Raw genomic sequence first — 24,429 nt, 5'->3', positions numbered from 1 at the left:
CTAGCTACAAATATCAACACTGCTGCTAGTTGAATTAAAATTATATTGTGAATAGTTGCAAGAGTTTGGAATAATCCTATGAGTCTTGGACATTAGTACATTCAGTAAACTAAATTTGTCAAAATACAGAGAGATATATACATGCAACAGTAGTTTGTAGTGAGTCAACTAATAACATTTCACTTCACTTGAACTTGTCTGGAATTCCCAGCCAATATTAATTGCCCTTGTGATGTTAAAACACCACACCTCAAGCTAAAGAATTGCTGGAGTTCTGCAACCAAAAAAGACCACATGACTCGTATCTTTTGCCAACAAAATTAGAGACTAAAACGTGTTGAATAAACACAGATGCAAAAGTATTTTAGTGCAGCGCAGCAATGAATAGAAGCAAAATTACCCTTGATTCCAAGATCTTTTTGCTGTCATTGTAGTATTGGTTTGGATGATTAATTCCAGCATCGCATGATGCGCCATGAATAGCTTCAAAGGTTAACGTGCATGCCAACTTGAATTGATGCTCACAATATTAGCCCAATACAAAAGAATTTCACGCAATCCACAAAGCATAAGAGAGACCAACTCAGGAAATTATATACTGACCTGGTAATGTCTATTTCGTACTTTGCCTATCACGTCCTCTAATACAAAGTTTCCAACTCCCATCTTGCCAAGGGCAGCTCTTAAATTCTCCTCACTATTCAGCCAAAATTAGCAAAAGACAAGGTAATTTCATCTATGTATTATGTCTCCATATCTTCTACCACTAACAAGTAAAATTTTGAAACGAATAAATACAGGGGAATGCATACAAATAAGAGAATTAGCAACAAAAAAATGTATGGAGATTCTGGTTTCAAAATGTTTTTGCTGTAACAGATAGAGCTCATTTTCAAGAAGCTTCACGGTTAAGACTTAAAAAAAAAAAAAAAAAAAAAAAAAAAAAAAAAAAAAAAAAAAAAAAAAACCTTTCAAAGAAGCTTCTCAAAACTTTAATAGGCTAATTCACCCCTCCCACCTCTTATCTTATAAATATGCCTCCCTGTGGCCCAAGAAGCACAAAAGGAAGAATATTTGCTAAATTTTAAAGAGATTACATCGATGCAAATTCAGAGAAGCTTATAACCTGAAATGACGATAGGGACATCCGTGATGATCTCCAACACCAGGTGTTAATGATATTATCTTTTGGCAAGAGTAAGGTGTGTAATCCTGTAGGAGGTATTAAAAACTTTTTAGTAAAAGATTAAAAAACACAATATATCTGCCACATTTCATTCTTTTAGTTTCCATGTATTTCTTAGGCCTGAAGAATGGAGGAAAGCTCCTGCTAAATCTTTTGGAGAATGACTTACTACTCTCTTTCCTTCTTTCCCATAATTGTGGCGTATGCCATACGCATACTCCTTGTCAAATTTTTCAGCACCAACCTACAAGAAGAAAATGATATACTTAACTTACAAACACCATGGGATGGATTATTGAGTCTCAATATATAGACACCATCATAAAGACACATGCTACTGCAGTAGGTATTTACCCAGCACACAACTGACACAAGTAGGAAGACAATTCATGTTAAGCACAGATACTTCTCTTGTTCTAGTTCAGATATCTGGTTCTGTTGACTTAAGTGAAAATGTAGATGAAAGATGGTGTTGATTGACACATAAGAAAACATGTGATGCACAACTGAATAAACTACAGAGGGATTAGAACTCAGTTTGGGCAACACTACTCCTTTCCATAATGTAAAAGGGAAGGGATAATCTTCAACACAAAATACTTACTTTTCGGGAGAACTCTGCCTTCCAAAATGCAAGGGCATCGTCCAACTTCAACCCAACACCCTAAGAATAAGGTTAAACACAATCAGAAATATAAAGAGCCGGGTGTTTCTGCATAAATTGAAAGAGGAAAATACTTGGTGGACTCCCAACTTTTACTCCCTCACAAGTTCTTGATGTAGACACTTTTATGTGGACCCACATAATGAAAATAACCTATCCTTGTTTGCCACATCAGGGAGTAGAAATAAGGGAGTAGAATTTGGGAGTATGCATAGTAAAACTCATTAGAAAATCCTCCAGAAGAATCTAATGACAACTCATTCAGACAGTAGAAACAAATTTCTCTTAGAAATCTTCTAGAGTTAGTTTGGTCAAACTTATTACTTCATAGAAAGGATTTTTTTTTTTTTCTTTTTTCTTACCAACCCTTAGAAGCCTTTTTTTTATTATTATTTTTTAAATATATTGTGTTTAGCACAGCTTCCACTTTTGGGAGTAGATAATCACCTAAAGAGGTTGTGCCAAACAAGTACCAACTATGGCTAAAATGAGATTCCACTTTTACAAACCACCATGTAAATGAAAGACCAAAACTTATGTTTTTGACATAAAATATTGCATTTAAACAGAAACCCTACAAGATACAACCTTAAGAAACAGGCCCAATTGCATCCTTCCCCCATGCTTCAGATGATGATCCTCTCGTAGCTGTGGAAAGTTGTGGACCAGAGAAACAAAACTAAAGTGAAGGCCACAATTATAAATTACTGGTAACTGATAAAATTTAATCACTATTTGATAAAGCTTTTCACCTTCTCAAAGAGATGACGCATGCACAAAGGAAATGAAGTCTTAGCAACTTGATCAATATCCTTCAATGATATTTCTGTGAACTCTGGTGGCTGCATCATAAGTTTAATTATTTAATAAACTCAAATGTACATCAAACCCCAAGTCAAATAGACAATAGTTGGGTGGATATTTCAAAAATACCTGGCTATAATCTGGGCCTAGATAACTTGTTGATAGGGCTTCAACAATCTAAGGAAACCAAAGAAAAACAGGCAAAATGGATAAGGAAGAAGAATTCGAAAGTCCAATAGAAGAGAATGAAATAACAAATGTTCCACTACTCTCAACTTACAGGAGTCAACCGGTCCTTCTCCTGTTCTCTTATCATTGATGTCCATTTTCTGAAAACAATAGTACAACTTATGAGAAGGCGAATGATGGAACGTTATACAGTTGTATTCTTCTTGTAACATACCAAGAGTAATCACAGAAGCATGCCAAAAGCAACATGTTATTTGTGGATTTCTTAAAGTTGGGTGGTAAGGCCCAAACTGCATTGCTAATTTAATCATAGATAGGCATTTGGAAGAAATGAACTGCACTTTTGAAAGAGTTTGCTATAGTAAAGAACCTGTTGGTGAGAGCAAGTGCTTTTGACAGATTGCTACGAAATTGATTGATAACTAATGAAACCAACTGCAAGGATAAGCCACGTATATGTGATTAAGTAGACAGATTTACATTGGTGGATCTTCTATAAGAAAACACAGAAACACAAATCACCTGATGTGTAGCAATGTAAGCATTTCCTTTCTGGATAAATACCCTTCGACCTGCCACTAGCTCTGGAACCTCTTCGAATGGCACCTAAAATTATCATATATATGTAGTGAGATAAGACTAATACTTTGCCATGGCCAAAAAATAGCAATGATTCTAATACAGGCATTGCAGCATAAAGGAAACTACTATTATTGAGTAAAAGTCTGGGCAAACCAATAAAGACCATCAACCTCATAATAGTTCAATTAGTATCAATAATTATGCTGTAGAATTCCTTAAAGAAGAAGACAGTTTGATATTATTCTTTTTGGAGGCACCATTCCCTGTAGTGGAGAAATAATTTCCATACCTTGTAAAATATTGCTTCAGCTGCATAAATTTTTTTGAAAATGAAAAGAGTTAAGAACTTGTAGCAATTCTACATATTTATCCAAAAAGTGTGTATTAGAAATTCTTCAAATCATGTACCACGTGATAAAGGTTGGCCAATGCAACGTGCAACTTGACTCAATTTGTCCTTTACACTCTGCAACAATGGCAAAGATAAACACACTATAGTAGCTTTTCATGCATAAAATTGAACATTGTTTTAGGAGGAAAACAGAGCCAACTATCATCGCCAAAGCGACACCAAGCAAGTAGAAAATTTTAATACAAAAGCTACCTCATATTCAGCATTGCTCACAGGCTTGTAAGAAAGGTCAAGATCTGCCACTAGTGCCCTCTGTGTTAAGAACGTCAAGTCAACGACACAGCAGGAAAAGAAGCTAGTTACCAGCTAATAACTAAAACATACCTGGACATCAGAGGTTTCTCTCTGATAGCGGTAACGAAATAACATGGTCTCCATTGAAAGAAACCACTTTCTTAATTCCTCCCTAGCATATTAAGTCTCAAATGAGAAACACCCAAAGTAGGCAAATTATAAAAAATTAAAAATCAAATGCGAAGACAGAAAAACACTTACGTCCTGCAATACACAAGTCGTAGAACAAAATGTGAAATTATATCTTTGTTGACAACTTCAGATGGCTGTGGATGCCTCATATTTGCCTTCCATAGATCCGATGCCTGGTATTTATAATTGAACTAAGTACTGCAAAGGAAACGAGAAAATCATATAAATTAATTTTAAATTTGACTGCAAAGTACCAATTCTGCCATTTCGTCAGGCTTCCTTCCTCGGGATAATCCATCAGAAATTCCTTTCAAAACTGCATTGAAATTGTACTTCGAAATAGTTAGTACAACAATTTTCATGAAAATGCATTAACGCAAGTGGGAGTAAAAGTAAACAGCAAGGCAAAAGATTATAAATGAACAGCAAAAAAACCCAGCACAAAACTTGAAGCATATAACAAAAGAAGATACTGTTACACAAAAGGCAGAAATTTTGGAAATTGAATCTGGTGGTTCAAATAGGATTAACAAATTGAAAAGATAAATTAAAAAATTTTAACTTTTGCTTTAGATATGAAGATTATCAGTAGAAGAAAGGAAATTACTTAACCTCTTAGTCGATCAATGGCATACAACTCAAAGTCTTCAAGTCTGACCTCAAGAGGCGGAGCAGAGCGGTAGATAGGGAGAGTTGAAATGATGCCATTGGAGACTGAAGGTTTCCTTTCAGATCGGACTATTTCCATTGGTGTTTGCTCTTCTCCGGTAAAAGCCTAGGTGTTGTCTGCAAAGTCAGGCAGAGTTTTAGCATAGGTGGAGTCAGGATTTTTAATCCAGTGGGGTCAAAAAGTAAAGGAGACAAAGGTGAGCAAACGGTCGGTCAGTTATGTGTAACCAACCAAATAACCTACTATAATTTTTTACCTTTATAACCGACTGAATTAAATGATATAACCAATCAAAAAACCTGACCATCAGTTTCGGTCGGTTACCGAAAAACCGACCTAATTTTTTGACCTTTATAATTAACCGAAACTAACCGAACTAAATGATATAACCTACCCAAAAACTGACCATCAATTTAGGTTGGTTATGTCGGTTACCGAAAAACTGAACAAAAACACACTATTCCAAAATTAATACTCCGTAGTTAAAAATTCCAACCATGCAATACAACAAAATTCCAAATAAAGAATTACACTTTAAAAAGTCTAAACATAACAATCCACAAAGCCACAAGTTCAAATTTAACTAGAATTCTACAAACACAAAAACAATTAAACAAACTTCATCAGTTTAATGTTTAAAGTCTAAACACAATACAAAGTCAAAAGTGCATTCAAGGAAATTAATAGTAATTCTCAGAAGTCCAAAACCACTCCAAGTCTCCAAATATCAAATGAGTGAATGACATGCACAGATAACAGATTAATAATGCACTTAAAAATCAAAATGCATTCTGAAATTGCTAATCAAAATCCATAAATGCATCAAACTTATCAAATGAGATATTATTTAACCATTAGTATTATTGTTATTATACAAGGATTACAAAATAATTATATAAGAATATAAATTGTACGATCAATTGATATAGTAATTATATAGTCGGTTTCGGTCGGTTATTTCGGTAACCGAATAACCGAGCAGCCCCAAGAAATATTGTAATAATGTAATATTACAGTCTACAGATCTACAGTACTTTTTATGTCTTCAAATTCACACTAAAATGTAAATAAACTTACAATACTACATACAGTCCATACTGCAAATGCATAATAACAGTGTCATTGTTGAGTTATACTGGAAAGTGGAAACTGTAGTGTGTACTACAGAGTTCCAATACGACTTGGAATATAAAACTAACCGTGTCAATTTGCAAAAATAAATTACAAGGGTGGGCAACCTTAAGATTTTGAACCAACACAAAAAGTAAGAATATAGGAATGAAAAGAAACACCAAAATGAGCAATTTAGAATAAATTTTATCTTGAACTGTTTGTTTTCATCTGTAACTCCCCAAAAGCAAAATCCACTCTCAGTTGAAGTAATTTATTTTGGAGCCTGGACTCTGGACAAACACACAGCAAGCAAGCAGTCAAGTTTGCAATTTTTTTTATAAAATTAAAATTCGTGTGATTTTTTTTAATTATAAATCGAAGTGAACAAATACTAAAATAGAAAATTAGAAATTATCAAATCAAAATAGTATGATATATGCAACTTACCTTTGAAAGAATGAAAGGCGAAGAGGAGTAGCGACCAACGAAGAAGAGCAGCGATTTAAGGGCGTGAGTCACAGAGTCAGACGAAGAGGAGCAGTGAGAGGCGACTTTGGGCTCCGGGCGAGGAGAGAGTGAGGTTAGGGATTTAGGGTTTCTTGAATCTTGAGGTCTGAGTGAGTGCGATTGTGCGAGGGCGGCGATGAGGCTACTGTGGCGAGGAGCGAGGAGACTGGTCACAGGTGGTAGACGGCGTTAGACTTCAGGGCTTCAGGCTACGGTGGTCGGCGGCGAGGAGAGTGAAACGTGGCTGCCGGCTGCGTATGGAGTATTGACTAGAGCAGTATGACTTGTGAATGATTTTTAAAAACTTAGAATCATCAATAATGTATTCATGTGGATCCGTGGTGGACTTACCGCAATAATCAAACTCAAATCTCAGAATTTGCAAATCGCGGCAGCCTGCTATTGTCGGCGGTCGAGTGGTCGACGGCAAACTGCCGAAGCTGCGAAATGCAAAATTTTCTCCCCAAACTGCGATGCGAAGTTGCGAACGCCGTAAAATTAGAAATTACAAATTTAATTAAATGTAATAAATAATATAAAAATAAATGGCGGGAAAGAGGAAATGGTAGGGAGGAAAATTGGCGGGAAATGCTCAGTTGGACTGCGATATAAATTACTGGCTGCAAATGCTTCTTAAATGTTCCCTAGAAATAGGGGGAAAAAAAAAAATAATAATAATAATAGCATTGAAAACTCTAAAAAGACTAATGTAGTTTTAGACTTTCAGAATTATATTGGCAAATATTAACTAGATTGTTTTAAACTTTTAGGACTATATTAACAAATATTAACAATGTAATAGAGTCAGTAATTAAAAAAACAAAAAAAAGATAATCTCAACAAGGTTAAAATTTTATATCAAGAATTAATTCCACTTCATTTGGAAAACAAACTATGTGAAACTTCCACGTCTAAAGTACCACCACAACAAAAGATAATATTTAGCATAACTACTTCCAAGTCTAGGTTTGATAATTCAATTCAATTGATTATGGATCACATTATTGATACGAACAATCTGATGTCTGTCATTCAAGTGTATGATGTTATTTCAGGATTTTATATAGTTTAGATGCGATTCTGAATTTGTTTTTTAGATTGTATCCTAAATTATACTGTGTATTTACTATATTGCAAGTGATTTGAATGTTTTTATTGAAGTTGAATCAAATTCTCCAATTGATGTTGATAATAGCTATGCAATTCCAGATTGGTGTTTCGTGTATTTTTTCTGATTTAGGTTTTGATAGTTATATTACAAAATATTATAGTACATTTATTGTTTGTAGTGCTTGTAGGGATGGCACCGGGGCGGGATGGGGCGGGGTGGGGGGTATACTCACCATCCCCGTCCCCAAAACCCCACCCCGTCCCCATCCCCATTCCCGACGAGGAATTGAAAATAGTACTCATTCCCGTTTCCGCGGGGACGGAGATTCCCGGTCCCGGTCAACTCTTAGTCAAAATCTTAAATTAGTATAATTTTTAACTTTAAAAACTAAAACCTAAGTCTTAATTCCCCACATCATCTCAAACATAATGTAATTGGATACACTTACCTCCTAAAATTGTTCGATTAGCTTTTTTTTTGCAGGTTACCTCCAGGTTGTCAATCCACATTAGTGACCTGTAATTTTATTAAAATAAAAGTGTGTGTTGAGGTGGAATTTAGTTGCTAAATCTGTGTTAGAGTCATCGTTGGTAGGCGTCATGGAGCTCGTCGGAGCCTAGGGCTGTGCAAATCCAAAAAAAAAAATTGACAAAACCGATCGAATCGGAACCCGACCAAGCGAAACCGAACCGAGCCGAACCCGAGTTCATAAAACTGAACCGTCGAATAGAACGACGTTGGTTTATTGCATTCGGGTGGGGGACATTTTCTCGACCCGATCAGTCCGAATATTCGATTAAAAGTAGGGTTACGTGTATATAGTACAGTACGACGTCGTTTAGTCTTTGTGTGTGTGTGTGTGTGTGTGTGTGTGTGTGTGTATATATATATATATATATATATATATATATATATATATATATATATATATATAGGGGTGATCACATGTGGTCATGTTGTTAGGTGTGGTCATATGGTCAATTACAGGTCATTAGATTAGATAGATCCAATGAATTACATTAATCAAGATTCTTCCAGTATTTTTGCGCATATTCTCCTACCCAGCGAACTGCAAGGGTAAACTCGTCATAAGACACCGGAATAGGAAAAATCACATTGTTGTGTGTTTTATTTGTGTAATTGGTGCATTATTAGCCTTACTATGGTGTATTTGTAGATTTCCATTGGTGCCAAGTTCAGGTGCGGCAACGCCTTCCCGTGTGGTCAGTGCGGCCGCACCAAATTGTTATACAAATATACACAATTCATGTTATGAAATGCACAACAAAAAACATACACAAATTAGCTAGGTACGCATCACAAAAAATGCGCGGATTAGATATGAATAAATACACCATACAGTGTTCGTGAATACACTATTAGAGTGTTTCACAGTGGTGTGTTTTATTACACTATTGGTGCATGTTGTCAACACTGTTGGTGTATTCTGGAACCTGGCCGCTATAAATGGCCACTGTAATTACCATAACACCCCCACGCGCAAAAATCCTCAGAATTAGCCACTACCGTTAGATTAAACTGATTCAACGACACAGATACGACCACACCGCCACACTTAATGACATGACCACATATAAGCGCTCTTCTATATATATATATATATATATATATATATATATATATATATATATATATATATATATATATATATATATATATATATATATATATATATATATATATATATATATATATGTTGATACGCAGAAGTCTTCACTTCTATTCTCATTCGTGCAGTTAGTCTAATTAGCTAGATTTTCCTCAGTCCTTAGTTCTCTCTTCTCTTCTCTCTATTTGTGCAGTCGCACCTTGCGATTTTAGTCTCCTTAGTTCCTAGTTCTCTCTTCTATCTTCTCTACTAGACAGAGACTACTTCTTTCTAGTCTCTACTCTCTTCGTCAAGTTGGTTCTGTTTGAGACGACGAGACGTTGAGTGGTGGTGAGGTGGTCTGGTTATCTAGTGGAAGCCCTGACTGGTGTAGTGGTGATGTGGTGGTGTCTTCGACTTCCAGTGGTGATATCTGTATACAGAAGCCCTCGTTCTCCGGAGTATATGTGAGAAATGAAGTAACTCGCAAACCCTAATTTTAGAAAATTTCAGTTCTTAAATTTTTTGTGATATATTTAGTGTCTTTATGAACTTCTGGTGGAAGCACTGACTTTTTATTGCAAACCCTAATTTTGTAAAATTGATTTGTTAAATTGGCATATTACTCATATATTGCGAATTTGTGATCTATTTTGTGTCTCTGTGAACTTCTAGTGGAAGCACTGACTTTTTATTGCAAACCCTAGTTTTGTAAAATTGATTTGTTAAATTTATTGGCATATTACTCGTATATTGCGAATTTGTGATCTATTTTGTGTCTCTGTGAACGTCTGGTGGAAGCACTGACTTTTTATTGCAAACCGTAGTTTTATAAAATTGATTTCATAATGTGTGATATGTTTTGTGATATTCTGGTGGAAGCACTGACTGTTACTTGATATGTTATAATGTTATGTCCCTTAAAGGCTTATATTGGTGGAAGCCCATAGAAATATATATATATATATATATATATATATATATATATATATATATATATATATATATATATATATATATATCCCTGAATCTAGATTTCTTTGTATTGTCTGTTTATGCCTTAATTGTATTTGTATATTTGTATTGAATGATTTCCCTAATTATTTAATTATGCATTCCTGTAAAATGATGACACAAAATGTGTGTGATTCTGGAATGTTTTAATGCCTCACCTGCCTGAGTGCTTGGCTGGCTGACTGTATATTATTCTTGAATATTAATCCTACTATGTGTACTGATAGTTAACCATTTTTTAGATGGAAAATATCAGTATGCCTAGTAGTCAACCTCTCAACTCTTCAACTGAGGGATCTTCAGGGATGGAAACCCAAACTGTTGAGCAAAATAATCAACAGAATGTTCAACCTCCTGCAGTTCCTGATAAGAAGAGAAAACAGGTTGATGCCAGATCTAGAGTATGGGATCATTTTGGGAGAATAATGAAAGTAATGGTGTTACTCTGAAAATAAAGTGTATTTATTGTGCAAAAGTATATCAGTGTGAGTCTAAAAAATATGGTACATCTTCCTTAAGAAACCACATGTTGAGTTGTCTGAAAAACCCTCACTCCAATGATACTAGGCAGTCCCTTTTAACATTTCAAACTGTTACATTGTTACATCTTCTTATTCATCTCAACCTTTTGTGGGGGGGGGGGGGGGGGGCGGGGGGGAATAGGTATTTGGGTATTTAATCAAGAGTCAATTAGGAGGGCCTTGTTGAAATGATAATAATAGATGAACTGCCATTTAGATTTGTGGAGGGAATATGTTTCAGGAGGTTCATTGCTACTGCTTGCCTTAGGTTTATAGTTCCATCTAGATGGACTATAAATAGGGACATCCTATTGGTCTTTGAAGAGGAAAGACTGAAATTGAAGGCATTCTTAAGGAGAAGCAGTCATAAGGTTAGTACCACCAACTCATGAACATCCATCCAAAGGATTAACTACATGGTAGTTACTGCCCATTTCATTGATTATGAGTGGAAGCTCCATAAAAAAAAATCTTAGCATTTGTCCGTGTTACCTCTCATAAAGGTGAATATATAGCCAAAGCCCTAGAAACTTGTTTGCTTGAGTGGGAGCTTAGGAATGTTTTTAGTGTGACTGTTGATAACGCCTCATCCAATGACACTGTAATGGGGTTTCTAAAGGAAAATTTTATGTATTTGGAAAACATCTACTGTGAGTACAAAGTATATTCACATGAGATGCATTGCACATATCTTGAACTAGGTAGTGCAAGATGGTCTGAAAGACTGTGATAGTTCTGTCAAGAAGGTTAGGGAGGTGGTCAGCTATGTTAGAAACTCTCCTGCTAGGATTAAGAAGTTCAAGAATTTGGCTGATTTGTTGAATTATTGAACAAAGGTCTTCTTTGTGTTAAGATGTTCCAACCAAATGGAACTCTACCTATTTGATGTTGCAATCTGCATTGAGTTACCATAAAGTGTTTGAATCTTTGGAATCTGATTGTTCATTCAAGTCTGACTTGGGTAATTCTATTCCTGATTTTATGGACTGAGAATCCGTTGGTGGTTTGGTCAAGCTATTAAAATGTTTTTATGAAATGACAATCAGAATTTCTGGTTCTTTGTATGTCACTTCTAACACATTCTTCATAGAGATTTCTGATTTGTACTGCATATTGAAGGGCATGGTGGAAACTGATGGGGCAGTGAGTGTTATGGGGACAAATATGAAGGTAAAATTTGAGAAGTATTGGGGTGATGTAGACAAAATGAATCTAATGATTTTATTTGCAAACATTTAGACCCCAGGGACAAATTGGAGTATATGCTTACTCAACTTAATCATATGTATGGTGAGGAAAAGGGTAAACAATACTATGATAAAGCACTTGCTGGTTTGACTGAGTTATTTGATGATTATTCTGTCAGTTCTGATGTCCCTTCTGTTCCTGCTTCTACTCAGGCTTCATCTGTGTCTGTTGGTAGTGATTATTCTCTGTTTGCACATGCCTCTGTTGGTAGGCCACAACATTTACTCAAGTCCCAAATTAAAAACAAAGATTGGAGTCTGGGGGTAAGAAAAAAAAACTGAGTTGGATAAATACTTGAGTGAGACAATAGTTGAAGAGGAAGGCTCCTTTGATATACTTAGATGGTGGAAGAGTAACTCTAAAAGGTTTCCTATACCGTCTAAGCTTGCTAGGGATGTCCTAGCCATCCCAATCTCAACTGTTGTTTCTGAATCTGCCGTTGGTACATCTGTGAGAGTATTGGATCATTTTAGAAGTTCATTAACTCCAAAAATTGTGGAAGATTTGGTGTGTACACAGGATTGGCTTAGACAGCAAAATACTCCTTTATGTATTGAGGAAAACCTGTAAGAGTTTGAGAGGTTTAAAAAAGGTAAAACAGTGTACACTACATTTCCTTTAGTTTTTTCACATTTTAATTCCTTATTTGTAATTGACTAATTGAAAATTCTTTATTTTGCAAAGTTAAGTGGTGCTGATGGAAGTGGGAGGTCTCTTGGTTGTACACTGACTACAATTCCTGTAATGTCATGCTTTACAGTTTACATTACTCATTTACTCAATGTCTCAATTACTTGGATCTGATTTATTGCAATGTTTATTTGATTCAATTGTAATCTAATATCACTTGGTTTTTTTGAGGCCATGGTAACTGATTTTATTAAGTTGCTGGCTTGATCATTTGCTTGCATTGGACCACTGTAAGTATGAATGTATGATAATGGTAAAATTGCACTAATTTACTGGGTTGAAGGCTTGGTAACTTTTACTAAGTTGCAGCCTCAAGTCCCTTGTGCATCTGCTATTCTGGTAATCTGGTTGCCTGGTTGGTAATGTTTCTATTTTTCTATGTTTTTCCATTTGTCCCTTTTTCCGTGGCAATGATAAAGCTTCCACCTTTAATCTGAAAAGGATTAAATTGGTAATTTGCTCTAAACTTATTATTTATTGTAGCAATTTGCCATTAATCCAAAATTGATATGGAAAAATGCTTACTGAGCCAACTATATATATAAGTATATAATAATCCCTTTCTTGTGTTTAATTTAGAATTCTAATGCATTCTTCCAAAAGGCTAAACCTCAACCCTAAGGGCCCCCCACACCCCGGCCCGACAGAGCATTTAGGAGGATGTAAATCATGGTGACACCCCGGCCCGACCGGTGCTCACTGCGCACAAGGAGCCCCCCTCACTTTGAGAGGTTGCTCCCACACTGCCCTGCACACAAGGAGCCCCCCTCACTGCCGCTGGTGAAACTCAATCCCTGGTCATTTTTTCAAAGTTTCACCTCTATGACCAGTTGAGCTACCCATGCGGGCTAGAATTCTAATGCAGTAATTATTTGTGTACTAATTATTTTCACTAACTTGTCACAATTCATAGGAAGAAGAGTAGGTGTAGGAATCTGTTGTTCAGTTGCTGACTAACTGAGTTGATGTAAAGTGTGAAAGAATTAAATGTGTAAATCTGTATCTTATTGATCTGCTTGACACTTCACAGCTGTGTATTTTGTAAATCTGTGACAGTGTAATCCATCTTTTTGCTGTATTAAATTAAATCCTTTTGATCTGTAAATCTGTATTAACTTATTAAACTTTTGTTACACACTTTTAGACCGTTAGATTGTTAGTTAATAGACTACTTAGTAATACTAATTACTAAGTTAGTATTAGGTTATTGGTCTATTAGACTATCAATTATTAATTGCTAATTTAGTATCAGTTTTGCATTTTTGCTTTTCCTATTAATGAGCATTTTAGGTTTATTTTTAAATTAATTTTTAGTTTTTTTATAACCAACTAACAGTCGGTTATCCAACCGGTCCGAACCGAACCCATACACATCAAAATTGAACGGATAAATATAATTTAAAGAAAAGGTTGGGTATTCAAAACTACCATCCAATATTCGATCGGATTAGTCCTCCCGCCATCCGGTCCGATCCGTCTGATGTGCAGCCCTACCCCGTACACGCTAATGATGTTTCCACCCAACGCACCTTAATTGGCCATAGTTCCCTCAACATGCATTGCTTGGTCTAATTTTGCTATGATCTTTAAATTCTAACACACTGCTTGCATATATGACTAGGTACACTCAAACTGGTTCCAAAATATTCATAGAAAAGAAGAAAATAAGAATGAAATAAATCATGATTCATGATGACTTTGTTTGAACAACTACAGTTTGGATGCTCAAAAATTAAAGAACTCATTTGCAGGTATTGACAAGCCCAATTAGATCTCTTATCGACTCTTAGCATTTGGGTTGGTCAACAGGTGGTGGTGGTAGAATTTCATTGGCCCCTTTTCCATTGTCCACCACAAATGCCATCTTAAGTCCCCACGTTGTGTGTACTTCCAAATGGCAGTGCAAGAACCAAACTCCTGCAATACCGAGTTTGATCATTTTAATGTAATACTAGAAAATGTAATTAATAATATGAATAAATTGGTTGTTACTCATACATAAAAATGTAATAATTTTAATTAAATGTAATATTTAGGATTGAATAATTACTCATAAGAAAAAATGTAATATTAATTATGGATAAATTGTTTAATTCTTAGTAATTATATAACGTGTTATATTTATGAGAAAAAATGTAATAATTTTGACAAAAAATGTATTATTTTTAAATCAAAATGTAATATTAAGAGTTGAAAAATTATTAAAAATTATACTCCATTCGTCTCATTTTATGTGTCGGGTTCCATTAACCATGTTTGACTGAACTTATTTACAATTTTTTTTTATAATATTAAGTTTAGAATTAGTATGTAAAATTTATATATTTAGAAACTAACCAAAAGTACTATTAAACACAAAAAAATTAAATTTTAAAATAATAAAAAAATACTAATAAAAATAAGCAAAGAATAAATTGTTAGTTTGACTAATGAATAGTAAATATGACAAATAAAATGAGACAGAATGAGTAATACTTAGTAGTAAATAGGGAAGGCATACCTGGATTGTTTGCCCTGAATCTGATAGCTGCCCAACCACCGGAAGGGACACCAATTGTGTTCCTCTCGACAGGATCAACCAGGTTGAAATTCCTCGGATCCTCGTCAGGATTATAGTTCCCTAATCCTCGTCCAATTGCGAAGAAATTGAAACCGTGCAAATGAATGGGATGGTTTTCAGGAGCTAGCATCCCAGTATCCTGCAACACTATCTGCACGCTTGAATTATAAGCAAGTCTATAAAGCTTAGTCGCTTCGGTGGTCATCAAATTTGCCGGCTGTTCACCGGTATAATCGTACGGCGTTGTCGGGTTCCCCGGAAAATCATCGGTGAACACCCCACTGATGTTGAAGAAATGCGCGTTTATAAGGGCGGTTTCCGGCATCACAAACGTGATGTTATTAAAATCCGCCACCACTTTTTTCCCGGCGTAGCAAGTTGAGCAGGGATTGATCCCCAGCCCCATGGTGAACAGGAGGGAATGATCGATGGTCAACGGGACTTGGGCAGGGTAGTCCTGGGAATTCAGGCTTCTGAGGGAATCGTGGAATTTTTCTACCAGCCCGGTGGAGTTCAGCGGCGGCGGAGCGGTGGGAGTGGCGGCGGCGGAAGAGAGGGTGCCGTTGTACTGCAGCGTGGCGGTGGCGGTGTTGTTGTTGACGCTGATTGGGGCGTCCATGAATGGGGAAGTGGTGATCAAGAAATTGCCGGCGGCGGGTTTGAGATCGCCGGTTGATAAGATGGCGGTTGTGGTCTGGCCGGGCGCCGTGAGAATTGTGTCGGTCTGGAATGGCTTTACGTAAGTGGCATCAACTTCAACTACTGTTAAATTGTGGCCTGCAATCTTGAAAAACAGCTCTTCATTCAGTGCAGCATTGATGATTCTCACCAAGTACCTCTTGCCTGCCTCCACTACAAAATTATAACCCCCTGCATACATACATATCCATGTATATAAGTATATATCATTTTGTATCAATGTTGCCAAAATGGGTCTAAACACCCCTGGATAGAGGAGATTTTATCTTTAGACAGATATTAGTCAGTCAATTAGACGGTTTAGGCACTCGTGTCAGGCAACTCAACGTTTGAGTTAGTCAAATTAGGCACTCGAGTCGGTCAATTAGGCGCCCAAGTCAGCCAACTCGTGGAGTGTGTTTGTGTGTGTGTGCTGTTTTTCATATTATTATTAATAGGCCTTCTAGGTTGCGCATAGTGCCTTCTACAACCTTATTTTGTAACTCTACTATTTGTACATTTAGTTAGGCCTATTTGATAAAATAGTTAGCATATAGGTCAATTTTTGTTTATTTGATCAGTTGTTTGACTTGATTTAAAAATCAATATAAGTGTTTGGTTAATTAGCCTTTTGTACTCCAAAATGCTAAAATTCAAAAAGACATTCAAAGCAACTTTTTCAATTAGCTTTTTGATAAAAAAAATTATACCAAACAGCTATCAGCTAACAGCTAATTTACCAAACACCTTTCTACAATCAGCTAATGTTATCAACTAGTTATATCCTCTAATACAGCTAACAACCATTTACCAAACAAGACCTTAGTACTCTCGTCTCACGTGACATGACATGATAAACACTCGAAACATTAAGATTACCTTCAGATAAACAATTCGAGACAGGACCCGAAAGGCCATTAATAGTATGAGCATCCGAAACGTTGGGAGCCAACCCTGATTTTAGAGCTTCATTGACCACTGCCTCAACATCTGATATCCACCATTCCCCTTGTAATACAAGTAACAACAATTTAAGTACAAAACATAGTATAACCCAAAAGGGGAATTGAAATACATTTTGAGGTTACCTAGTATGACCACGAGTTCATTGTCCGGCTTGGGGAAGGGATAAGGCACCCCAGGCTTAGGCAATATTACAATAGCTCCATGAACAGTAGCCCTTAGCCACAGAATATGTGCATGGTACAAAAGTGTTCCCCTCTGCCCTGTTACTGTAAAGTTATACACATAACTTTGTCCGGGTTGAATGGGACATTGGGTTATGTACGCTGGCCCATCTGCCCATCCGGTCTGAATTTGTTTAATACCATGCCTAACCATTGTTGAAAAATTATGGAATAATTAAAAATTATGATGTTAATGGAAACTTTTATGGTGTTGATTAGTACTAACCACTAATCAGGTATTATATATATATATATATATATATATATATATATATATATATATAATTATATCATGTATTATAGATAATTATTTTTAATAATAACTAATACTTACAATCACAATTATCATGTACGATTAGCCACAGTCCACTTAAAGATCTTAGAATTTTCATATTATTTATATATCAATCATTATACAATGGATCATAATTCACCTTACAAGGTGGACCACTGACATAAGATTCATTTTTAATATATTGAAGATTCAATTTTTAATACATTTTTTTTTAAATGAATATTTTATGCATGACCATTTTCGACAGTATAATTTCCCCATTTCCATATAAAAGGATAATGGAGTAGGGGTGTTTTAATGAATCAAAGTAATTAACTAACCAGTGGATGGTGAGATTATAGCTAACGTTGTTGGTGACATTCACAAGCACATTGTCGTCTTCTGTTGCGTAGATAGTTGGGCCCGGAAAGAGCCCATTTACTGTTACTATCGGCTTTGATGAACACAATTTTGTAGTATTTGTCATCACCACCTGCTTCCAACAAAATTACACGTAACCTAATTAAATGTTCATATTGATTGTTTAACCAAATTAAATAACTAATAACGGTCAAACAAGTTAAAATTGACTGATAAGCTAACTATTTTATCAAACAGGACCAAAGTCTAATTCTTATTTAAGGAAAATTTTAACTTATAAATCTTCGATTTGGCTATTTTATAAAGACTTTGCTACGCTCGCCTACATTTACCATCACGCGTACACATTCACTTCCTGATTTGACATTTTATGATGAATTGATTTTATATTTTTTAAAAAAGAGAAACAACTAACCACATCTGAGTAATAACAATATAATAAGTTGTGTGGGTTTGTAAGAGTGGGAAGTATTTCCCTACATATAATAGTGAATCCTTCGCTGAATTAACCGTCCATTTATCAATTATCATAAATTGTTGAGTTGACTATTTTTTATTTTTATTTTTTTTTTGGAAAAAAAAAAGCTCTTCTCCAACTAATTTGAGTTCATGTAGTTATATTAGACTCCGACTCATTCGGCAAATTATGATGCGGACCCGGGTCTAATTTCAAAATGACGCCGTCTAAATTTATAAAAAACATGCTTCCTTCCTTTCTGTTAACTAGTCGTTTGTCTTCATAATTCGTTCCTCTATATTCACAATTTTAGATCTAATATACAAAATTACAGAACTCAATATTCACAATTGCAGAATCCTATATTCACAATTGCAAAATTCTTTATTCACAATTTTAGAATTGAATATTCACAATTTTATATCTCAATATACAAAATTACAGAACTCAATATTCACAATTTCTGAACTCTATATTCACAATTAGATAGCTCTATATTCACAATTTCATAACTCTATATCACAATCAGAAAACTCTAATTCACAATTTTAGAACTGAATATTCACTTGTTGAGTTGTTTTCAATAATTAAAAAAAAAAATCATTAGCTGCAAAAACAGTGCCACTAACGATACTATTATTTTTACACACACGCAAACTGCGTGTTTTGAACCTGAATCTACCTTGTAAGGCGGATCCGAGTCCATGGCATAACAATTAATAAAAATCAATCAAGGCTTGTAGTATATGTTGTTATACGACCCGGCCTGGCCTGGCTAGCTATGATGCATGATGTGCGATTGTTACTTTATTGAAACAAACAAACAAACATAAATAAAATAAAGGGAAAAAGGTCAAATAGGCCCTCGAACTTTAGCTTAAAAGTCAATTAGGCCCCTAAACATTTTAAAGGTGCAATTACACACATCAACAATTCATTTAAGGGTGTGTTTGGAAACCTGGAAAATGAGTTCTGGAAATCATTTTCCAAGTTTCCAGTGTTTGGATGTGCCTGGAAAATCAAGTCAACGGAAATCATTTTCCGTTGACTTTGGAAAATAGGCTTGTTTTGGAGGAAAATGACTTCCCCTTTTTTTGGGGGGAAGTCATTTTCCAACTTTTACACCAACATCACACCACCACCAACATCATCAACACCATACCACCATCACCACCACTATTGCCGCCGCCACCACCACTATACCCCCGCCACCATCACACCACCACCACAACCACCACCAACACCGCAACCACTACTACCACCACCACCACCGCCATACCACCGCAACCACCGTCGCCGCCACCACCACCACCACCACCATACCACTACAACCACCGTCGCCACTACCACCGCCACCACCACCATACCACCACAACCACTATCGCCGCCACCACTACCACCATACCACCGCCACCGCCATCACCACCATACCACCGCCACCACCACCACACCACCGCCACCACACCACCACCACACCACCACCTTCACACCACCGCCGCCGCCACCACCACCACCATACCACCGCAACCACCGTCGCCGCCACCACTACCACCATACCACCGTCGCCGCCATCACCACCATACCACCGCAACCACCGCCACCATACCACCGCAACCACCGTCGCCGCCACCACCACCACCATACCACTGCAACCACAGTCGCCGCTACCACCGCCACCACCACCATACCACCACAACCACCATCGCCGCCGCCACTACCACCATACCACCGCCACCGCCATCACCACCATACCACCGCCACCACCACCACACCACCGCCATCACACCGCCACCGCCGCCACCACCACCACCATACCACCGCAACCACCGCCGCCACCACCACCACCATACATCGCAACCACCGTCGCCGCCACCACCACCACCGCAACCACACGACCACTGCCACCACCGTCATACTACCACCACCATCACACCAACACCACTACCGCCGTCGCCGCCACCACCAGCATACTACCGCAACCACCGTCGCCGCTGCCACCACCATACCACCGCAACCACCACCACCACCATCACACCGCCGCCGCCGCCACCACCACGACCATACCACCGCAACCACCACCGTCGCCACCACCACCATACCACCGCCACCACACCACCACCGTCATACCACCACCAATTATTATTATTATTATTATTATTATTATTATTATTATTATTATTATATAACGAATAAAACCACTACCACTACACCACCACCACCACCATAATATTTTTGATATATTATTAGTTTTTTTTTTTTTTTTTTGAAAAACTTAGCTATTTTTTATTATATTTAAAATTAATATTATATTATTATATATTATTATACATGTTGTAATATTCTAAATAAAATAATTAAAATGTTTAATTATACAATTCTACTCATTTTCCAGAAAATGAACCAAACACAGAAAAACAGTTTTCCATAATGCAACCAAACACTGGAAAGGAAAATGTTTTCTGGAAAATGACTCATTTTCCAGAAAACATTTTCCAGAAGTCATTTTCCTGCTTTCCAAACGGACCCTAAGTGCAATGAAGCCCAAAAACAAATTAATGACCTGCTATCACAGGTCATTAGGGTTCAGGCCACCTTCCGGCGAATTTTTTGGCAAAAAAAAAAAAAGTGACCGGCGAAATTTTCGACAAAAGAAGTGACCGGCGAAATTTTCGGCAAATCTGGGTCGGTTGCTGGTCACCTTTTTTTTGTCAGAAAATTCTCCGAAAGGTCGCCTGAACCCTAATGACCTGTGATAGCAGGTCATTAACTTGTTTTTGAGCTTCATTGCACCTAAATGAATTGTTGATGGGTGTAATTGAACCTTTAAAAAGTTTAGAGACCTAATTGACTTTTAAGCTAAAGTTCAAGGGCCTATTTGACACTTTTCCCTAAAATAAATATATATTGAGGGACAACACAGCTGCATTTGTGGTGGTGCCCCTCGTATATATGCCAAAAGACTCAGGCTAGTTCATCTGTCAATTTTTCCTTTCAACTACTAATAATATCTAGTACATTATGCCAGTACATTTCGTGCATGCATGCGAAACAAACAACAAGTTAAAAATATTATTAATTTCATCATTTAATTAATTACAGTAGTATATTTAATCGTTAAAGTAGTGCATTATATTAGATTAATTAATTTGTACTTGGACACTTGCTACCAAATTAGTTCTATTAATTACCTCAAATAATGTTGATATTGCTAACGTCAATTAATTATGGTTGGACTGACCATAAAAGGTGATTTTTTTTTCTTTTTGTTTATAAAATCTTGTATTATCATAAATACCAATAAATATAGTAACAGACTCATGTTATAAATCACATTTCTTATATAAATCGAATTTGATGCAAATAGGATATTTATTTATGTGATTATAACAACATAAATCAATTTTGAGTTAAACCCGACCCAATAAAAATACAAGCTAGAAGCTTAAGAAAATATATACTCACGTTGAAATTATAGCGACGAATTGCGCATTCCACCAATACCGGCCATAGAAACGCCACCATCGCCATGACACGAACCCATGCAACCATCTTCATGGTTTGCTCTCTCTCTCTCTCCCTCTCAAAAACCTATAATTTTATCTTATTTTCAATGAATAATTATAGTACTTGTTCTACGTTGTAGTGCTTATGGAGGAATTGGATATACAACCTTAGCTAGCTAGCTTATATATAAAGAGCTAGGGAAGTTGGAAACAACGTTAAGTTGTCTTATTGATGAAGAGGATGCTTCAAGAGGAAGACTAATCCACGTATCATTGTATCAATAATTACCCACATTATAAAACATAATCAATTTATCTTGTTATTTTTTTTAAAAAAAAAATACAATTTCTCTTAATATTTGCTAATCATATTAATTATTGATTACTTTAAAGTTTTGGTAAATGACTGTTAGCTGATTGAGTTAATTAGAGGGTATAACTAGTTGATAACATTAGCTAATTGTAGAAAGATGTTTGGTAAATTAGCTGTTTGGTATAATTTCTTTTCTAAAAAAACTAATTGAAAAAGTTGTCTTGAATAGCTTTTTAAATTTTAGCATATTGGAGTACAAAAAGCTAATTAACCAAACACTTATATTGATTTTTAAACCAAGTCAAAAACTAATAGTGGTCAAATAAGCTAAAATTGACATATATGCTAACTATTTTACCAAACAGGGTCGATTAGCGAATCCATTTGACGGGAAAAATTCTTGTGACCTATTTCTCAATTTATAACTGTTAGGCGAATGCTTAGTAGGGTCAAGTCTAACATATTGTCATTCAAGGCCGGATTTTAGGCTGTGCAAGCTGGGCTACCGCACAGAGCCCCAAATTTTAGAGGCCTAATATTTAATATTTACCTAGCTAGTTTAGAAATAAAAATTAAAATTTTTCAATTATTCTTAGAAGGTTTTATGAAGAGATGGTAGAAATATGTATTTATTGTATTTTAACTTGGAGGTCAAAGGTTCGAAACTTGCATATGTTAGTTTTAAAAATTATGATTTTGGAGGACATCAGTTATTTACCAGAACAGGACCACAAAAACTTAAAATCCGGCCCTGCTGTCATTGAAATGTGGTGTTGATTGCTAGATAAGTATAAATAAATAAAATTGTGTATTTGCCATTAGTTAATAACTTTTGGTTTATGATAAGGCTAAGCAAGTTGTGCATTCACAATTAGCTATAATTTTTGATTAGTGATAAAAATTTAATCCTGCTAATAATGTTACAAATTTTAAAATGTAATTTCTTTTTACACTTAAATCATACAGTTTTGCTATAAATTTCTTGTAATTTACACTTGCATGCATACACGCAGGCACTTTATAGCTAAAGTTAGGTGTTAAAAACTAGTTCAAACTAGGATCCAACACCGGTTGGTACGGTCTAACAATAAAATGCCTTTATTACAGCAAACAATATCTAACATCACCAAATTAAATTAATTAATTAGTATTCCGTAATTACCAAATTATTGTGCATTCCACTTCTCCACGTGGTCAACATATTAAAGATGACTACTTCTGCAAACAACTGATTCTGTACCTAAAAACCCTATAAGTACATTTTTTTTTTTTATAAATAAAAATAATAAAACTCAGCAGTAGTTACGAGCGATCCACAGATTCTATGGCTCTACATGCTCACAGAATAGTAATAATATATTAAAAGCTGAAGCTCGAAGCAAAGTCATATAAGTAGCATTTTTTTTTCTACAATAATACTTGAAAAAAAGATTTCAATTTTCAAATTATTTACATAAACATTATTCACTCTATAATTTTCATAAAATAATAGTTTTGTTCTCTTGCTAACATAGAATGTTAAAGTCTATTACTTGTATATTGCACGTGTACGTGGAGCTTCTGTTACTCAATAGAGGAATAAATTGTAATTTCTAATTCTAAATTATTGAAGTTTTCGTTATCATATCAAGAATTCAAAACCATCAAAATTGACATTTCATGAAAAGAGAGACTAAATCCACCACCTCCTAAAATATTGAACTGTTAAGTGATAAAGAGTTAAATAGACCATTCAACTACATATATACCAAATTATAATTAGATCATTGAACTAAAAAATATCTCAAATTACACCCTTAAACTCGTTAAAATTGTGCAATTAACCTATTTAACATATTATCAAAAATGTAATTGGCTTACATGACATCTTACGTTGAATTAATCCTATTTAGATTTTTTTAAAACTATTTGTTAAAAAAATAATTTTCCAGTGACAGAGAACCTAATTGTACTTTGTTATATAGTTGGAGGGTCTATTTGAGCCTTATCTCAAGAGTTAATAGTATTTGTGTCAATAATAAAAGACTACTAACACCACTATTTCATAAAATATATGAATGAAAAATATTATTTTTCTTATAACTTATTATCACTCAATCATTAATTAATGTATTTTCTTGCAATCGACTTTTAGTATCGACGAGATTGGGAATTAAACCTTAGACAAAGAATTCAAATGTTAAATTTGCATCACTCGACCGTATATAATTCTTGGCATCATTTTTGTTAATTTTATATTATAATTTTACAGTCTTGAATATATAAAGAGAATTGAACGTGCTACTTATATAAATTTTCTTATACATGCCAGTGGACTACGACTTCTTTAT

At 35.5% G+C, this 24,429-nt stretch overlaps 2 protein-coding genes across 4 annotated transcripts; both read right to left on the bottom strand.

Annotated features, from left to right (window-relative positions):
• Positions 1–9: 9 nt before the first annotated feature.
• On the bottom strand, positions 10–7,064 carry LOC109182880 (probable DNA primase large subunit). Of its 3 annotated transcripts, none has more exons than XM_019333112.1 (21): positions 6,905–7,064; positions 6,494–6,822; positions 4,876–5,049; positions 4,518–4,579; positions 4,333–4,436; positions 4,162–4,243; positions 4,030–4,089; positions 3,834–3,891; positions 3,715–3,734; positions 3,366–3,449; positions 3,214–3,278; positions 2,935–2,983; positions 2,784–2,831; positions 2,603–2,692; positions 2,439–2,498; positions 1,791–1,850; positions 1,356–1,430; positions 1,127–1,212; positions 604–697; positions 401–508; positions 10–274 (listed from the first exon to the last, which is right to left on the bottom strand). In XM_019333112.1, exons 3-21 carry the CDS (start codon positions 5,009–5,011, stop codon positions 251–253), a joined length of 1,365 nt encoding a protein of 454 aa, XP_019188657.1. In that variant the 5' UTR covers positions 5,012–5,049; positions 6,494–6,822; positions 6,905–7,064; the 3' UTR covers positions 10–250. The 3 variants fall into 3 exon arrangements, with proteins under 3 accessions (XP_019188657.1, XP_019188656.1, XP_019188658.1); XM_019333111.1 differs by having other exon boundaries at positions 6,494–6,804; XM_019333113.1 differs by lacking the exon at positions 6,494–6,822.
• Positions 7,065–14,379: 7,315 nt separating this feature from the next.
• Positions 14,380–21,931, bottom strand: LOC109182575 (laccase-10-like). The gene is made up of 6 exons (XM_019332728.1): positions 21,746–21,931; positions 17,787–17,938; positions 17,073–17,317; positions 16,864–16,992; positions 15,247–16,176; positions 14,380–14,663 (listed from the first exon to the last, which is right to left on the bottom strand). The coding sequence occupies exons 1-6, from the start codon at positions 21,836–21,838 to the stop codon at positions 14,533–14,535; spliced, it is 1,680 nt and encodes a 559-aa protein (XP_019188273.1). The 5' UTR covers positions 21,839–21,931; the 3' UTR covers positions 14,380–14,532.
• Positions 21,932–24,429: the final 2,498 nt, after the last annotated feature.

The sequence above is a fragment of the Ipomoea nil genome, unplaced genomic scaffold (assembly GCF_001879475.1).
Source record: "Ipomoea nil cultivar Tokyo-kokei standard unplaced genomic scaffold, Asagao_1.1 scaffold1074, whole genome shotgun sequence".
NCBI classification, from domain to species: Eukaryota; Viridiplantae; Streptophyta; class Magnoliopsida; order Solanales; family Convolvulaceae; genus Ipomoea; species Ipomoea nil.
Note: the sequence above shows the minus strand (reverse complement) of the source record. Positions and strands in the feature narration are given on the sequence as shown.

What these genes read in the sequence shown, in the direction of transcription:
- LOC109182575 (XM_019332728.1), bottom strand. Translation starts at nt 21,838, where the DNA reads ATGAAGATGGTTGCATGGGTTCGTGTCATGGCGATGGTGGCGTTTCTA. An exon ending in TATAATCTCACCATCCACTG is followed by an intron (nt 17,318 to 17,786) that starts GTTAGTTAATTA and finishes AACAATGGTTAG; the next exon opens with GCATGGTATTAAACAAATTC. An exon ending in ATTCAGGGCAAACAATCCAG is followed by an intron (nt 14,664 to 15,246) that starts GTATGCCTTCCC and finishes TCGGTATTGCAG; the next exon opens with GAGTTTGGTTCTTGCACTGC.
- LOC109182880 (XM_019333112.1), bottom strand. Translation starts at nt 5,011, where the DNA reads ATGGAAATAGTCCGATCTGAAAGGAAACCTTCAGTCTCCAATGGCATC. An exon ending in CTTACATTGCTACACATCAG is followed by an intron (nt 3,279 to 3,365) that starts GTGATTTGTGTT and finishes TTATCCTTGCAG; the next exon opens with TTGGTTTCATTAGTTATCAA. An exon ending in AGAAGGACCGGTTGACTCCT is followed by an intron (nt 2,832 to 2,934) that starts GTAAGTTGAGAG and finishes TGGTTTCCTTAG; the next exon opens with ATTGTTGAAGCCCTATCAAC.